The sequence below is a fragment of the Vanellus vanellus genome (assembly GCF_965231255.1).
Source record: "Vanellus vanellus genome assembly, chromosome: 3".
Taxonomy (NCBI): Eukaryota; Metazoa; Chordata; class Aves; order Charadriiformes; family Charadriidae; genus Vanellus; species Vanellus vanellus.
In genome coordinates, this window is record NC_138907.1 from 38,368,052 (window position 1) to 38,386,853 (window position 18,802).

The 18,802-nt window shown below is 38.5% G+C and overlaps 1 protein-coding gene across 1 annotated transcript in view; it reads right to left on the minus strand.

Moving 5' to 3' along the window:
- CRIM1 (cysteine rich transmembrane BMP regulator 1) overlaps positions 1 to 18,802 on the minus strand; it is a 200,696-nt gene that overhangs the window by 3,846 nt on the left and 178,048 nt on the right. The window contains exons 11-16 of the mRNA XM_082480172.1: positions 15,705 to 15,914; positions 9,375 to 9,590; positions 7,467 to 7,688; positions 3,782 to 3,976; positions 2,690 to 2,812; positions 1,075 to 1,262 (exon numbers count right to left, since the gene is read on the minus strand). Coding sequence (XP_082336298.1) covers positions 1,075 to 1,262; positions 2,690 to 2,812; positions 3,782 to 3,976; positions 7,467 to 7,688; positions 9,375 to 9,590; positions 15,705 to 15,914 — 1,154 coding nt within the window. The remainder of the gene's footprint in view (positions 1 to 1,074; positions 1,263 to 2,689; positions 2,813 to 3,781; positions 3,977 to 7,466; positions 7,689 to 9,374; positions 9,591 to 15,704; positions 15,915 to 18,802) is intronic.

The following is an 18,802-nucleotide window of genomic DNA, read 5'->3' on the forward strand; positions in this document are numbered from 1 at the left end:
TAAGCATACAAGTGGACTGCAAATCCTAAAAGTTTCAGTTTCCACTGATGTAGCTTCTTTTTCCAAGACTTAAATCAGAAAATAAGAAGGGTTTTTATTACTAAAAATTTACATTCAATAACCCTTATCACAAAAGTGTGTTTTTTTTTTTTTTTACCCAGCTATTTATTAGAAAACATTATTTTTAAATGTTTTACATTTAGCTCTTCAAAAGTCTGTGGACTGTATTCACAAGGATGTCCTGATGTTAATGGCTAAACTTTAGCAGTCCATCTGTAATTTTAAACACATTTTCTGTCACCTTTATTTTGGTATTGATAGGATTTAAGCACAGCTGTTGATTTATTCTTTATTAAATAGCTGGACGATTTTGAACAGCAATAACATAAGCCAAAACAGGCTCGCCAAAATTTCTTACTAGGAGCCATCAGTCACCCAGCAAGGAATAAGAGAAACTAACGAGTGACAGGTGGTTGAAGAAACCTTAAAATAAAGATATATTTATACATTTATGACAAAGACCCTCAGAAGAAATCTGAGTTTCAGTATATCCATGGTCTTGTATTGAATCTGCATGTGGCTTAAAGTGAGCTTTCTTAGCATATGGATGATGCCTTTTGGTGACACTGAAAAAAAATGATGTTTCAGCAATAGAACTATTTGAGGAAAATTATGTTCCATAAGTAAAAAGTATGCATAATTATTGATTATAGTTCCACAGTTAGAAAGTTGTGATTTTCACTTCAGCTTCAACCATTTTGTCACACAGCACTTTGATGGACAGCAGCCTTTCTAAGAGTTTAGAAGTGACTTCATTAGAGTTAAAAATTAATTTTTAAATGCTGACAACTCATTACTATAGGGAGCAGAAAACTTTTTCCTTTGATAGTGAAAAAAATCATTTAGGACACTAAATAAATACCAACAGACTGACTGGTATAAAATGGTTTAAGATATAAGGAGAAAAAAATTTAAGAGCATTCACATGATGTGAACTCAATTGCATCCTACACAATATTCTAATCTTGTTTTGCAAAAAAAGTGAAGGCCTGGAAATAGACATAAACACGGCACCTTCGTTGGAGCTTTGTAGCAGGACACTGGAATCCACTGCTTTTTCTGATTGACAAGCAGAAGGACGATGATCAGTAACAGCGCTATCGTGATTGGAATTGTCACCAAGGCAACAGAGCTAACGGACGCATCTTCACTTGGGTGCGGTCCACTGCCACTTCTGTACTCTCCCTGGAGATGACTCATGTCTGCAAGGCAAATGTGAGCATTTGTTTTTAATTATAAATGGGCCTTGACCATAAAGAATAATGTAATTATGAAAGTCCCAGTCGTGGATATCGTCACTCACATGAATTTGGACTTTCCTGAAATGTCACCTTATTCATACAAATTAGAACAACTGAAAGGTAGTATCTTACACAGTGACAACATTAGCCAGGAAAAGGCCATCAAAAAGAGAGGAAATAGGATGGAATTTAAAGAACAATAACAAGCAAGTCTGTGATAACCTCGTAGCTCAGTGGAGCTTGCATAATCTTATCACAAATAAATTCCCACTTGTTAAAAAAAAAAAAAAAAAAAAATCAGCCTGAGGAAAACCTCGAAGTTTTTGGATAAGAACCCTTTAAAAAAAAAAACAAAAACAAAAACAAAAAAACCCCCAAAAACAAAACACCAAAACTGGTAAGACAATTATGATGTGTATGCTCTCTCAGTTGTTGAGAACATATTCCAATACTTGCACCATTCAACCTGTGAAAACAGACCACTGGCAGTCTACTAGACTAGAGCAAGTTTTGCATGTAATCACAAAGAACAGTAATTTTCAATGACATATACAACACTCCCACACAGGTTTCAGTGTGTGCTTATAATCCCCAGCCACAATAGTTGGAAGCCAGCCTGTGAGAAATGAAAATGCTGTAATTGAAAAAGTGTAATCTTACAATTTTGTAAAGCAGTTGCATTTCATATATCCTTTCTCCAAGCCACCAAACAATAGTATGCTATGAGATCATCCTTGTTTCTTTTAAAAAAATAAAAATATACAAGTTTAAGTAGTCCTTCAATTAGAAAAAAGTTAACAAAGACTGTGTCGTAGAGTGTTTCCCCTACCCTGGAGCAATGATTTCAGCACAGTTTTACAAAAAAGATGCATTTACATCCTCAGACAACTTTATTAGCCCCGTGTCACTGTACCTGTGAAGCATTTTCTTTTGTCTGGCATTTGTCTATGATATATGTTAAGTTGTGGTACATGTTTTCCCCTTTTTGTTTATCAATGTAAAAATGTCAAATGGGTCAAATGAAGGTCTATCTACTCCAGTGGCCTGACAACAGCCTGCTTTCTAGTTTTTGTGTCAGAAAAGACATTGCAGAATCACTCCTCATTCACCACTTTATCACATTCTTAATTTTATAGAACTCTATCATACCAACACGGATGTTTCTTCCAAGCTGAAGACAGAATGATAATGAGACTAAATTGCATAAATATAATTTAATAGACTGACTCATCTGTACTCAAAGCAAAATGCTTGTAGGAGTTCTGCACTGAAGAATATCATCAGATAACCACCATTACACAGATGCTACCTGAACAGAACAAGTAGATGCATTAAAACATAGGGAATAAACACAGACCTAAGTGAGCCCAGTTTGTGTCACATCTTACCTCTGTGAATGTGGATGATGTCATTTTCACTTGGTGTTGGCCAGTTTGGTACTTCCAGTTCAATGTCTCCACGATGATTTGTCTTCTCAATGGGGATGTTAGTAGGTTCAGGTACGTACATCTCTGTGAAATGAGATAAATGTGTTTCACAAATCACAAGCAGCTTAACTTCCCTGTGCTGCTCTTAATTCAGAAAATATAGTTGGCCATCTGCAGTGCTTTGTCCTCTGAATCCTTTCATTTGCTTCAGAATTTTCACCATGACTAGTCTGAGATTTTGTTTTAAAACCTGTTTCATACTGTATACAGGATAGCTGCTTGCTGCCATTATCATCATCCTAATATGAATGGGATGATACAGTCGTGTGGACTTCCTTGCTTTTGAAAATACCATTTCAGAATACACACTTTACTACAGCTTTGCTCTTTTGTGATATCAAACCAAAAAATACCAAGGGAAGGCTACATCTTCCCAGCTGATCTGTAAACTGCCACTGCAGGTTTCTTTTCGTTCCTTTGTTTGCAAGTAGGGGAATTGCAAGAGGGGGTGCTGCTGAATCTCCCCAGCTGTCCTGTCAGAAGTAGTTACCAGCTGACTGAGCAAGATGAGCAAACTCCTGCAGAGGTATGTGACGACTAGCATTAAAAACCAGTTGCAATTCTTATGTCCCTTGTGTCCAAAATTTCATATTAATTTTAAGCCAAGTTAAAACGATAAAATAATGCAATAGTTCAAAAGTAAGGAAGAGACTTGGAAAATACGGAAATGTTAATCACTGACAGAATCTGCAGAGATGTAAGAATATTCATTTTCCTACTTCACTAATGCATTTCTGTAACCTTGTGAAAGGACAGAGCAGGAACAAGCAACTAATTTTTGAGTTCAAAGTTCTCTGAATAAGTAAAATTAAAACTATATATTTGCACAATATGCCTATCTGTTAAGAATATTCATTTTCCTGAAGTCTAAACGTCTGCTGTCTTCTTGATACTGTTTAAACATGGACTGACGTTCAAAAACCAATTAAAAAACCTTGTTATCAGTGCTGGAAAAACGGCGTTACAGTAATCTGGGTTGTCACATCACATTACCTGGGCACATGGGACAGCAGCTTCCCTCCACGTTGATGGGTTCAGCACAAGGGAGGGGTGGGCAGCTGACAGTGGAGCAGAGAGTCTGACCCTGCAGGCAGTAGCAGTGTGTGCAGCTGTCAATGTCCCAGCGTTCCTCATCCGCATATGTTTTTCCATTGAAGTGGCACACCACTTTCTTTGGAACTGTATCTTCTGTTGAAGGAAAACAGAGTGGTGTGATCACATGGCAATGGGCAATTACACACAAATCTGATTTCCTCCCCCAAAACAAAAGTGAAACAATAGCTACAAAGAAATCCCAGCTGTAGGACCCTCTCCACATCTTCTGGAAAAATATTTGTTAAAAAAGTGTCATTTCTGCTTCTTTATGAAGTACATAATTAGCCTGGGCTGCTTCTCCTAATTTTCCTCGTGCAAGAGTCTAGAGGATGGATGATTGGGACGCAAAATGATGATATCAAAAGTGCTGTGAAAATCATGAAGAAAAGATTAGGCTGGATGCCAAGAAGGATGAAGCAACTCTCAGGTGACATAACGAGAAGGTCTTAGACTATTTATTATGATAAAAAAGATCCAAAGAGGATCTGATCATTCTCTGTAACTGCATCAATGGAAAACCCCAGGAAAAGGGCAGTAACCAAACTCAGTGCATTTTTTTTATGGTTAGTATTATATAAATTGGAAATTGGTGTGATCTTAACCCTCAGAAAAAAGTGAGGTTCCAGAACACCCTTCCCAAAGATTGCGAGCTGTAAAACTAACAAATTCTCAGATAGATTTTGACACAGTATGTAATAGGGGCCTGGACTTGATGAAGCAAGTAGGTCTTTGGAAAACACTTAAAAGAAGCATTACCCTTTCCGCCTAAGCATTCAATACACCATTTTTTTATGCTGCATCCTATGCAAGTCTTTTAGGTGATCTGCAGTATACCTTCTATTTCACTGAGAGAACAGTCATGAATTGCTTAGCCTAGGATGTTTTTTGCTGCTATAGCACTTTATAGGTAATCAAAATAAAGCTATACAGCAGAACCTCCAAAAGCCAAGCAGCACCTTATTTTTATCTTAGCTTCTCACTACCTTTTTTCTTAGAGGCAGAAATTAAAATGATGAAACCTGCTGAAAACATGAATTTGTAGATTAAGCACACGCATGAGATAAAAGAATGAAACCGCGAAGTAACTTCTTAAGCTGTCAGAGAAATACTGGTTTAACATTCACACAGATTACATGTGTAAACATGTCAGTTAGAATTACCTCCCAAATATAAATAAGAAGCCTTATTAAATAATTTGGACATCAGTACAGCTTTTAATTAGTGACAACATAATAGACTGACATCATCCGGAATAACAAGGTTAGCAGTCAGCAGACCAATGTAGCAGATCTGGACAGAGTAAATTCAAATGCAAAAGGAGACCATCAAGAAGTACTATTATGAAAATACTAATGGAATTATCTGAAAAGCGCAAATGTTCCAGAGGTCCTTGGTAGGGGTATCCCATGGCTTCCATGGCTGTAAGTACGGGTCTCAATCTCTCTAGGTAGAAGATTTTGTAAGTGAATATGGGATAGACAAGGGAAAGGAAGAATGGGAGGAAAAGGTGACTGCAAGCTACCAAAAGCACGTTAGGTTCTTCCATAGATGATGTGCATGTTGGCATATACAGCCAGTAGAGCCCTGTGCTGGTCAAAAGGTAGATTTGGCTGGGGAGAGGGTGACGCAAAGAGCCCAAGCAGTCCTCTACTGCGCATTACTTCTGCAGACCTAAAGCTGAGCGCTCACTGCGTACTCAGGGCTGGTCTGCTCCCAGAGTGCTACCTTGCCCCACTCAGGACAGCTTTTTCAACTCAGCAGCTGGTCTTGCTGGAAAAGTCCTTTAATTTGTTCAGGCTTTTGCAAGTTAGTAAGGAACACATCACAATTTAATACAGTAAATGCTTTTTAGAAGAGTGAACAAGGGTAAAATCACAATAGCAGTGTTCCACCTTTGAACCTCAAGAGGAAATTTTTAAGTCCTAAGAAAGTATTATTCTGCGTATGTCTCCCGTTTTGGTGTCCACCTCTATGCAAGTATATGCACAGGATGAAGATGAAGGCCATAACATCAACAAACACTCAAGGACGGTGGAAACAAGAAAGACTTGCAGTAAGAAACTCACATACAAAAATGCAGTTTAGAATATTGTGTCTATCTCAACCTGTCTTCTATCAAATTTCCTCTAGCTGCACCAGTAAATCAATCTCATCTGGTAAACAAACAAACAGTCGTTGCTCTGTTTTCTGCAGAAGACTAATCTTGTCTCTAATCAAATAGATATCCCTTTATCCTCTCTAAAATAGAAGGATATTGTTCCAAATTAATTTTTCTTTGCATGAGAAAGAAGAATGTTGAACACACAGGATGAATTTGAGGAGTCAGACAAACAACAAAGCTTCCAAGACCTGTAACATTTTGAATTTGAATCTATACTAACTTGTTAGGCATTAACCAGATCTGGATCCAGAAGGAAGGAAAATAAAATACAGTGCTAAACCCCAGCATAGTTTTTGAAATTCCAATAAAGGAAGAAGGCCTGTTTCCACAGAGTTTGCCTACTAAACATTTTATCAACTATTACATGAAAGTAGTAAGGAAGAATCTGTACAAAGATGTGCTTCACAGTTCTCAAGAAATGAGGAGTAAAACATTAAGAACCATGAAAATGAAGTGCATGACCTTACACTTCTTACAGGCAAAAGTATATAGTTCATAGACACCATTAAAAAAGTAAGTTTCCATGAATTTCAGTTATTTAGACCATAAAACATACTGTCAAGATAGCACAGCATAGACTAATAAAATGTATCATCATTGAAAGTCTTCATATCTGATCACTAATTAAAATCTGGATTCTGTACTTTGTATTGCTGAGCAGTTACTACTAAAAGAAAAATCATTAAGTTTTTACATCTCACACATTTAAGTATTTGCAATATTGTGCAACTATATGGGATTAAAAGTAAATTAAAGCCGTATCTACATGTTGCGTGTATATATTTGCAAACCTGACGTGCAAGGTGTTAAGCACAAAGTTCTAGAGGCCTTATTTTTGCAGTTCATGGCACTAGTCCCTGTGGTGCATCCCTTCTTTGACCGAAATAATTCTCTAGTACAGTACTAAGGGTCATGTTCTGACTTTACTGGTTTGCCCAGCTCCGCATACATTCTATTTTTTTAATGTTAAAATGTATTCTAGATTAAAGTTATCTTTATGGTTGCAAAGTCAATCACTGGAAGAAAAGCCTGCAGAAAGACAGCTGTCAAAGAAACTTTAAATCCTTCCCATTTTGTATGCAAACCATGACGAGAAAGTAGTAATAGGATAACATAGTACCTTCATCTCAAAATGTTTTCATCAGGAATCTAAGTAGGGTTCTAAGGGTAAATGAACTTGCTATATTACCAAGTTTTCAGAAGGATGTCCTCAAATTACATTTATAGCTTCCTGCACTTCTACCTCAAAACCACTAATCATGATCCCCAGAGCTCCCTGTGCAGACTTGACTCTCCAGTTCCACTGAAGGCACAAACTGCATCTCCCCCAAACGGGGAAAACTTATTCCAATTTGGAAATAAAACTTCTTTCTTATATCCAAGAAGGGAACAGTAAGTTATCAACTATGTTTATTTGCTCACCAATACAGTAAGGACAACATTGTCCCTTTCTCAAAACAGGTCTCTCACAGGATACTGGTGGGCAAGACTCAGAGTAGCACCTAATCACACCATCCATGCAAATGCAGCTAGTGCAGACATTGGGCTTCCAAGACTCAGCTGTCAGAAAAATATCTCCTTCGTCGTTTTTGCAATAACTGGGCATGCTCTCATTGCTTGATGAAGAGGGCTGAAGAGGCTCATCTGTAAATATAAACAGATTAAGTTATTTAACTTACAGTAGCTAACTTCTCTCATATTTCCTCAGAAGAGGGTTCACTCTTGAAGAACACAATGGAATTTTTACACATTGGCTCACTACTTCAGAAGAACTAGAAGGACAGAGCCTTATACCTATTCAGTCCTTACATATGATGAGGATCTCGTGATGTGCTCTAGAACAAAGTTTATGTAGTTTACTCAAAAAAAAAAAAAAGAGAAAAAAGGACAGCAAAGTGAAAAACAATCACTCTCAGAAGCAGCCCCTCAGAAAGCCACTGAACGCTCTGAACTAAATGGTATATAGGAATTCACCTTAAATTAGAGAGATTAAAATTTAAATCTAAAACTTGAATCCCAGCTTCTGCCGTGTCAGTTCAGATCCTTGAATGATGCAAAGTGAAAAGCTATTAAGCTGCTGTTGCCTTCACTACTGGACTTATATGAGCTCATTATTAGCTGCTGAGAAGCAAATGGAACTTGATCAGGCTTCAGCTTGACGCCAATGGATCTGCTTTAATTTTCATGCCTGCATATGGGGGAGACATATTTCTGCAATGAAGCTGTATCTTAGCTGACATTATGGATCAAGAAATATGACTGTATGTACAGAGAACATGTAAGAAAAGGAGTCATAAGGAGACTCAGATCAGGTTCTCAATCTAACTGCCTAAGTTATGAGACTAAGCTCCTTATATATAGCCAGTGAGAAAAGATCAGCTCCTCTAAACAGTATTTTGAAGTTAAGCAACATGAATGTTCACTGTTACTAATAATGAGAATAATGGAAGTCAGGAGAACTGGCTAACTTTTTCACTGAAAATATTTTGTCCGAAAATACCACCCTAAAACCCAACAAACACCCTGTAGAAGAAATGGTAAAACCTAACTTTTTTTTTTCTAACATAAAATTTTTAGATTTTGTTTTTAATAAAGACAAATATTTTCTCAGCGAGTTTACATACAATTCACAAGTTTGGAATAAATTTTCACTGCAATAAACTCCCCCATTTGCTATGTAAAACAGCAATTCACTTTCATTTATAATTGCATCTCTTTCCTCAGGGGAAAGCAACTCCTGTTACCTTCTTGACACTGTGAGGCAGTCTAGGAGGAATCTGGAACACCTGCTCGGCTGGAATGCTTTGATATTACTCAGTTGCCTTCAAGTCACTCTCAAATCAGACGAGGTGAAGGTAAAAGGAAACAGAAGTATTTTCGAGACCAAATCCCAAATAGACAAGATAGTAATAAAAAGGTTCATAGAAATCAAGGCATGTAGAAAGAAAAAGAAACGAGCCTGTATCTGCCTAGCCCTTTGACTACTTTCAAAGTTGCTCTAATCCTGCATGTTTCCATAAACGAGCCAGTACGTATTTCATGAACCTTCCAACTAAGGATTCTGGTTCTCATGCAACCCTTACATTATTAGATTTCCTTCAAAGAAGATGCTCAAACTTCAGGGCAACAACTTCCCTTACATATAAGATCTCTCTTGCGCACCATTGAATTTTGCAGTTGAAATAGAGGGCTGCAGACTCTCACACCAAACTGCTACAGAACAAAGGTGCCACAACAACCAACCAGGCACATACTGAAACATTCAATATTCACATCACACATTCTCAGATCAAGAAAGGCCTCTGATGAAAGCTGATTGTCAATATATACCTGGGCACTGTGGACAGCAGGAGTCCTGTGTGCGGGTAGGGTTTTGACAAAGAAGAGGTGGACAGACTTCAGTCTCACACAGGACACGTCCACTGTGGCATGTACATTGCGTGCAAGAATCAATATTCCATGTCTCTCCTTCTACAAAGTATTCCCCACCAGGAGCATGACAGATTGATGGACTGGTGAGCTCTGGTTTCTGCACAATTATTTCATCTGGGAAAAACAGAATTGGAAGAGGCAAAATCAACTGTGACTCTAATGATTAACAAATGTATCCAAAATTAATAATTTATGTTGTTATTGAAAATATTAGGAATCACAAAACCAGCTATAAATATATTCTTAATGAAGCTCTTTTGACTTTATGTCACTATTCACTGTATATCACCTGCATCTCATGGAAAATGGGAAAAATATAAACAAAAAACAATTTGAGAATCAGTGTGAATAAATGCTAGTGAATATTAATCACAGATAACTTCAAGCATTCTTGGCATTTCAGAAAAAAATCAAACCAACCTGTGATGTAGGAATTCCAAGAGACACCTGTCGTTTTCTGAAAAATTATGCTGATCAGACAGTTTCTTAACTGCTCAATAGCAGCATCAGTGCAATTCCTGAAAGGATGGGTAAGTATGCTTCTCATCTGGGATTTAGGAAGCCCAGATTCAACTGCCTGCCTTTAGGTCTCCTGCGTGATATGTGTCTGTACCATTCGGTGCCAGATTAAAAAAAAAAAAGAAAAAGAAAAACACAATCCCCCCCACAAACCCCTGAAAACATATAAGTACTTAACATTGGTGGAAGTGCTTCATCACTTTGTTCTATTAAAAAAATAACGATTATCTGCAGTCTTTGAAGTAAAAACTGGACCCAAGGAGATGCCACAGTATGTGGACTCATATTTCCAGTGACTGTATTTCACCAAATGAGCCTTAATACCTTTTCAAGGAATTAATTACATTACCTCTACAGCCCTGACTAAAAGACTCACCCAGCCTCTAACCCAGGCAGTTTGGAGAATAGATTTGACCTCCTTCAAGTTAAGAAAGGAACCGGAACAGTTTTCCTTGTTCAGCTTGAGTGTCCTCCAGCCACTGGGGTATTAGAAACATGGGGGAACTCTCTTTATCTCTTCATGTTTTAAAAGAAAAAAGAAACCTGTCCCGCACTTTGGAAGTGTTTAAGCACTTACCATCAAGAACAGGTTATGCCATGAATGGTATCCTCATAGCCTGCTTAAAATGCTTTGGAGCCCACCCCCATGTAAGGGGCAACAAAAGCAATAAAAGTTGCCAGCTTACTGTGCTGGTTGCTTTGGACCTGGAGTGAGTCATAGAATGGTTTGGGTTGGAAGAGACCTTAAAGATCACCTAGTTCCAACCCCCCTGCCATGGGCAGGGACACCCTCCACAAGACTGGGTTGCTCAAAGCCCCATCCAGCCTGGCCTTGAACACTTGAGAGATGGGTCATCCACAACTTTCCTGGGCAACCTGTTCCAGTGCCTCACCACCCTCAGAGTGAAAATTTTTTTCCTAATATCTATTCTAAATCTACCCTCTTCCAGTTTGAAGCCATTAGCCCTCGTCCTATCACTACACACCCTTGTAAAAAGTCCCTCTCCAGCCTTCTTGTAGGCCCCCTTCAGTTACCGAAAGGCTGCTATAAGGTCCACCAGCTTTTTCCCTGCATTGTGTATAGGAATTGAGATGCCTCATAGAGCACGTTTTATTCAACTACAGAAGCCATGAGTTTGAAAGTTACATGCTGCAACATGAAGCTTCAGGCTTACAAGTGATGTTGTCCTTCAGCCTGAAGTCAACGTTAGACAACTGAGCTGCCTATGTTAAGCACTGAACTGCCTCAGGTTTCCTGTGCTATGAATGGAGGGGAAGACTCTACATCTTTAAACCACTTTCTGAAGGTCCCACTCTTCTACTTAATTATAAAGATGCCTAATGTGAACATCATCCTAAATCAAATAACTTGGTTAAGGACAGAAAAATTAAATGGATAGCAGCTCCTCTAGTAATTTAGTAAGGCCAAGGTTCACAGAGTGCATGTGCTTCTCTCCACACTTGTAGCACTGCTGTACCTGTCTAGGGAATGGCGTTTGTGCTCTTTGCTCTATGACATTGCCATGTAGAAGCCAGACCACTCAATTATTCGTTTTCATTTCTGGAGAATGATCAGTAGAACTCAAGGAACCTGACTCTGGCCAATATTACTCTATTCACAAAGTACCTGAGCATTTCTTCTTTCAGGGAATTATTTTATCTTTCACTGATTCGCTTATGCTATGCTCCTCCTACTGCTTACATTTATGAACCACATACGTGATTCAGTAGCATTTACCTGAAGCGAGACATCTGGTCTGCTGCCTTGTCACTGTTTGTTTTTTATTTAATCTGGAACAATAGATTGCATTTTATGCAATGGCATCCTAACTCACCATGGCAAAGCCAATACTAATTATTTTCTGGAAATTTTCTGAGTCATAGAATCGTAGAATGGTTTAAGTTGGAAGGGACCTTGAAGATCATTGAGTTCCAACCCCCCTGCCATGGGCAGGGACACCTCCCACTTGACCAGGTAGCTCAAAGCCCTGTCCAGCCTGGCCTTGAACGCCTCCACAGATAGGGCAATTTCCCTGGGTAACCTGTTCCAGTGCCTCACCACCCTCAAAGTGATTTTTTTTTTTCCTAATATGTATTCTAAATCTGCCCTCTTCCAGTTTAAAGCCATTCCCTCTCGTCCTATCACCACATGCCCTAGTAAAAAGTCCTTCCCCAGCTCTGCTGTAGGCCCCCTTTAGGTACTGGAAGGCCGCTAGAAGGTCTCCCCAGAGCCTTCTCTTCTCCAGGCTGAACAGCCCCAACTCTCTCAGCCTCTCCTCATAGGAGAGGTGCTCCAACCCTCGGATCGCCTTTATGGCCCTCCTCTGGACATGCTCCAGCAGGTCCATGTCCTTATGTTGGGGACTCCAGAGCTGGATGCAGTACTCCAGGTGGGGTCTCATGAGAGTGGAGTAGAGGGGCAGAATTACCTCCCTCAACCTGCTGGCCACACTTCTGATGCAGCCCAGTATACGCTTGACTTTCTGCGCTGCGATTGTGCATTGCTGGCTCATGTTGAGCTTCTCATCAATCAGTCATCTCCTTTGCATTTAGTTCTCTGCAAAGTCACAGGCTTGTTTTACTACAGCTCATAAACTGTTCATAATCAGAAAAGCATAACCAGATAGTACTGCTATACATATGGTATTGCTTACTGCTCCCTTAGCAGCACTGATAGTGATATATCACTGCAACTGCATTGCTACAAATGTACAACTACCATATTCCTGAAGGAGCAACTAGCCAAACAAATACACACTTTCTGGAGAGCACAGTTCTGCAAAACACTAGCAGTTAATGGTTTTCTAAATCTTACAGGAAACCTGGAGCATTTCACAAGCATTGTGACAATCCACTTAAACCCCTTAATATATAGAAACACGGTTATAAGGAATGTTGTAGCAGTCAAGGTATATCTTGCTCTCTTGAAAACTAACTAAATATGGAATTGAATATAACTGCATTTTTTTCAGTCTGAAAAATGACCTCTGAGAGCTGCCACTTCCCTGTTGATAGGCTAACAGCACTATTCAAAACTCAGTACATCAGGATTGCTAATTATTTCAATATCCTTATGACAGACACAAGTGACGTGTGCACAGTCTCACAATTCCAAACTGCATTGCTCTCTACTGAAAGCCATGATATTTATTTAACATCAGTGGGGAATCAGTACATTGCAAAATAAAATCAGAAATACAATTTCTAACAAATATGTTCCTCAGTGGGGGAAACAAAACCACACTGGGACTAATTTGGCCATATTAATTCATACACTTATACATGCAATCGCTTTTAAAAAATGCTGTGTCTGCCCTAGCACTGTAAGAGTTTACACCAAGCCTGACTTTGCTAAAACAGAAGCCAGGTGACTAGTACCTTGAAAGCAGGAAAGATGTCAGACAGAGAAACCTACACAGACACTGTCTCTCAAAGAAACAGGCGCTACAGGGTAAGCAACTGCTTTTTTATACAAGAGACCAATATTGCTGCTGCTCAGAATCAAACACTGATCTCATCCCACAGGAAATGTATAGCATGAGAAGATAGGTACTGCTGATCTCTTACTGATCTTTCTTCCACACAAACTGAACATTAGGTTTATGAATGGATTCACCCAAACTCATTCTCCGGACACAAAGTAACAAGCCACTGGTGCTGCTGCAAGGCCAAAATTAACATTATTCTTATTTGAATGCTCTGAAGTGTTCTGTATGTGTTAGGTAAATCAATACACACAAGTATGCTGATAGAAGAGTGAAATCAGGCATGAGTCTTGGGGACCTAACGACAGAATTGCTAGAACTGGAACAACCATCCTACACTTTAAATTTTGAATCTTTAATGTTTACCTAATGCAAGACTGACATGCTAACCTGTCCCCATCCGTATGAAGTATACCATCCCCTACAATAACACACAAATCATGGTGAAAAGGTGTGTGACTACTGCAGTTACTCCAACAGTTCTGTGCAGACCTGAATGCCAGCTAGTGTGAGTGGAAAATAACATCCCTGTCCAGTGACATGACTTTAGGAATATGATATTCTGTATTTATTATTCGCTGTTTAGCTGCTCCTCCTGGACTAATATTCACAACTGAATCGTTTTGTTGTGGTAGTTTTCTTTATTTTTTTCCTACTACACTGAGGTTTCATAGGGGAGAGAACTGTACTACATAAGACGGACTGTGAATATGTGTGTGTGCATGGGGAGCTGGAAAGAATGACTGTACCTGATGGGATGCATATGGACCAACAGTGCATACTGCTGTGGCAAAAAAAAATGTGCTCCAAGCTGATAAGGCACTAAAGTTCCCTTTAAAAATCTTACGATTTCCAAATTCCCTGTCTGACGAGCCAGATACTTGGTAATGGAAGAGAAGGAAGCAAGTGAAGGATGCTTCCCCACTAGTGCATAACTGGTGGGAGTATCCTCTTTAGTGTTTCCATCTCAGCTAAAAATTTCATTAATGGCTGTCATCACTAAGATGCTAAGCACTAAGAGCTCAACCTCAGTAACCACTGCAATACTTCGTATTGAAAATAGCGCCGTCTCCGTGAAAGCCAGTGCCAAAAGCAACACCACGGCTGGCCATGGAACCGCAGGAACCAGAGTGCCCAGTCTTGATACTAAGGGGAGGAGAGTGGTGCAGACTGAGAAAGGAAGACAGACCTTTTGGAGTCTCACATCATTTTGGGGACTATGTTTTTCCAGTTACCACAAGGTGCGAACTCGACTTGAGATCACCATTTGTCTAAGCAATCTAAAGAGATCAATTATCATGGGTCCTAGGCAGGATACGCTCTTCTCTGCCACTTTCAGAAAGAGGATCTGGCTGCTTATTTTGCCCCTAGGATTTTCTGTTCTTTACAAAGAATTTGAAACAGTTCATAATTGCTTATATCCTGCCAGTGCTGTCTTCCGATTTTGCTATTTATAGTAGTATCGTGGGCCTTGTCATTCCTACTTGTAACATGACTTCCAATAAAGTCATAGACAATATCACTGTATTACAAATTAATCTATTTAGCACATAAAATATTGTAGGAATCATTCTGAAGACAGAGGGCATTAATCTTATACTCTACCCACACTCTAACGTCTTTCATAGATGTTTTTCATATTAACACTTATTATTAAAATTGTATTGGAATGCAACATTAATCGTACGTGGCCTTCCCACCAAAAGCATTAAAATAATCTTCTGCTGGTGGCACAGGAGCCTTCCCTCAGAACACAGAATCATAATGTTCAATTACTTAAGACGCCTGTTTAAATGTGTTCTCCTTTGAGAGGTTGTGAAACATAGATCAGGAGATTAATTTTAATAAAACTCCACTTCAAATTAAAAAAGAGAAAACATAATGGCTTGTTATAATATTTGCTATTATAGGTAACAAAATTGTATATGAGTATGAATCTGCTATCATAGCTAATATAGACTAGAAACTTTTTTCAGTTTAAAGATTTCATTGCGTCAGATTAACATGTTAGGACCCACAACGTGCATAAGCTTTAAATATTTAAGTTCCCATCTTTCACATCTAAGATCTTAATGAAAGCCACTCATCATGTTATATTCGGCCACAGAAACCTTCATATATACCTATCACTGAATGATGCAGGAGATTATTTTCATGCATTAGGAAACCGAACATGTGAAATGAAACCTGATTACAAAGCACATCATAGAGGAAAGCATGTTACCTGGACATGATGGGCAACACTGCCCTGGATGTATGGTGGGGTTGCCGCAGTTAGGAACGGGGCAGGTGATCAAGGCACACATTTCCCGTCCGTTGTGACAGTAGCATTCCCTGCAGCCATCGTGCCAGCTCTCCTCGTTCTCATGTCGGCGCCCATCCATTGACAGGCAAGAGCCTGTTTTAACGGGAGGCATAAGAGAAGCGGTTGCCTCTGCACAAAATCAAAGGAAAATCCTGATGAGCACGTGTTGCTTAGGAAAAAAGAACACCGACTTCATGCCTGGATTGCGTTTATTTTAAAAGCACACGGAAGACCAAGTGAATATTAATTCTATCATTGACACCGAGAAATAAAGTAACAACACACATGAAACAATTAAAAGGCATACTGAAGGGGATGGTAGCATATAGCAGAATGTATTTCCTCTTTCTGTTGCACCTATACTGTTTTTAATCATACAGAAATGCAGTACTGGCTAAATCATATAAGAAGAAAGAGAAATACGATGGAGGGAAATAGCAGAAAGCACAAAGCATATCTAAAATGAAATATTTAAATATTGCAGTGTATTAGATTATCTATAATGTGAGTATATCTGATAGCAAGTAGAATATAAAAGCATTTACAAGAGCTTGTATCGTGAATGACAAAAAATTACAAGCATGTTCTAACAGGGTCATGTTAGATACTGAAAATATTCATAAAACAGCTATGAGAAATTATTTCTTTAGATTACTATGATAAATGAGATCTTTGGAAGATAATCGCTCTGACAATTTTACCCCTCATTCCTCGCTTTTACTGAGATGAGAATACAGTAGTTTGGACTGCTGCATTACTTGCACTCAGCCAGAACATACAAGCAGTTGGTCTAGGGAGGATAAAGCCTCATCTGTATCTTAAGAGGTATTTAAGAGCTGCAGGATTCAGCCTCAATATATTTGTTAATCAGCAGAGTGAATTTAGAGCCCAACACTCCCTCGCCCCCATCATTATGATGATGAAGGATTTAGGATCAGTTTGTCAGCGAACTGACTTGTTTTCAGTGGTATGTCAACCATGTTCTCCTGACACTTACATATATATAAGGTTATTTGTATTAAGTTGCTTATTTCTTTTTCTGTTTAAAAAAGGACGCAGTATGAAAAGTAGTAATGTTTATATGCAATTTTAGCAAGGGTTGGGTTGTTTTTTTTTTCCTAACATGTAGGTCAGCACTTCTTCAGCTCTGGCAGATCAGTCAAAGGTGGTCTAAGAACCACAAGCAGATGATACAAAGTTAGTTTGATGCATGTTATCAGAATAAGAACCCAATACACAGAAATTACATTAGTGTACCACTTTGTGAATTAAAAAGAAAAGCCACATTTCTTAAGACAGACTTCATCCTATTGCACAAACAGAAACGCCCTGAAAAATTTTTTACATTCAGTTACTATACTTTTATACTTTATTATAAGATTATATATTAATTCCTATTTGAATTAATATCACTGGAATACTGTCCTACATGAAAATAATTATTGACACACGAAAGTCTTAGATGGTAATGCCCTTCCTCTTCCTAAATAAATAAAGTATCTGATGTAATCAAACTTTTTTTCCTGAAATATTCTAAAGTACACTCCAAAATTTGGAGAAATCAACCAAGCATATAGGCAACTATTCAAAATTAACTTCACAAACTGAGCTTGTTTTCACTTTTTAATTAAAACTAGTACAAAAGAGAATACTTAAAGGAGAAACCAAATGCGCAAATACAAAATGGGAATAACTGGATAACTAGAAGTATGGTTGAAACAACCTGGGATTACAGTAGCTCACAAGTAAAAATGAGTCAGTAATGTGATACCACAGCAGAGAGGGCAAGTTCAATGTAAGGCAAAAGTACAGGAGGACTGTAAATTTAAATGCAGTATTACCATCTCTACTAGTTTGAAGCTTTTGCTATGCTGAAGTACAATACTCAGTTTTTGAGCTGTGATGAGAGACCAACATAACTGTGTTTATTTGACTTAGGGGAAAAAACCCCACAACCCAATCAAACAACCAAAAATGTTTATGGGGCTCCAGTTGCAACCCCTTAAATATTACAAATACTCTAAAGGGAACGGTGCTTAGCTGTTCCATATGTCTGCTGAGCAAGGAGACAGACTTCTTGTCTTCTTAGGACAAGAAGTAACTGGCTCAATTTGTAGAAAGAGAGACACAAATATTAGAAAATTTATTTTAAAATGTCACATATTGATAACCACAGGAAAACATTATTTTAGAGAGTTGTTTTGTTTTGTCTTTTTACTTTTAAGAGTTGAGTTTCTTAATAAATTAAATCTTAGACAAACATCTGTCAAGGATTATCCAGATACACTCTATTTTATGCGAGGACAGAGAAATGGACTTTCAGTTTTCCAGAGGACTACCCCAGCCCTGTACTACTATGGTTCTGTTTCTATTAATCCTAGCATAAGCTGTTTCTGGCAGAAGCAATTTAGAAAGTGGAGCTAATTCACAGGCAGGGGATTTACTCAGCCCTTTCTCTTACTTACGGATTTTAGGTCAAAGTTTTAACAAGGACTCACGGCTCCCCCAGAACATACTGGTGATCGCTCTAATTATTCTTGGACAAGTTGCTAATGAAGTGATATGCTCATGGCTTCGTATCCTTATGACCATGACAACAAAAAATACTACTTAGAGACAGATCAAGTTATTTTTGCTAAATATTTGCACATGTTTAAAAAATCCATCCTTGTTAAGGAAGGGACTTAAAAGTGTGCATACACATAATTAGTAACGGACGAGTTGCATCTGTTTATAGTCTAGGATGCAATTATGGCACACCTAAGAGAACACCCCATGCATATTCCATCACAGCACCATTGCAATCAGGAAAAGTGTGCTGATTGTGAACATGGAGACAAATGACAGATGAATGATAAGAATTGTCTCAATGGGACTCCATTCAGCAGTTACACTTTCTTATTTAATTTTAAAATTTTTATTGCTAGCAAAAGTCATATATTGCAGCTTATGTCAATGAAATCTCTCTCTACTTCTTCGCCCATCCATAAGAAGGGCCGCCCATCCATAAGAAGGGC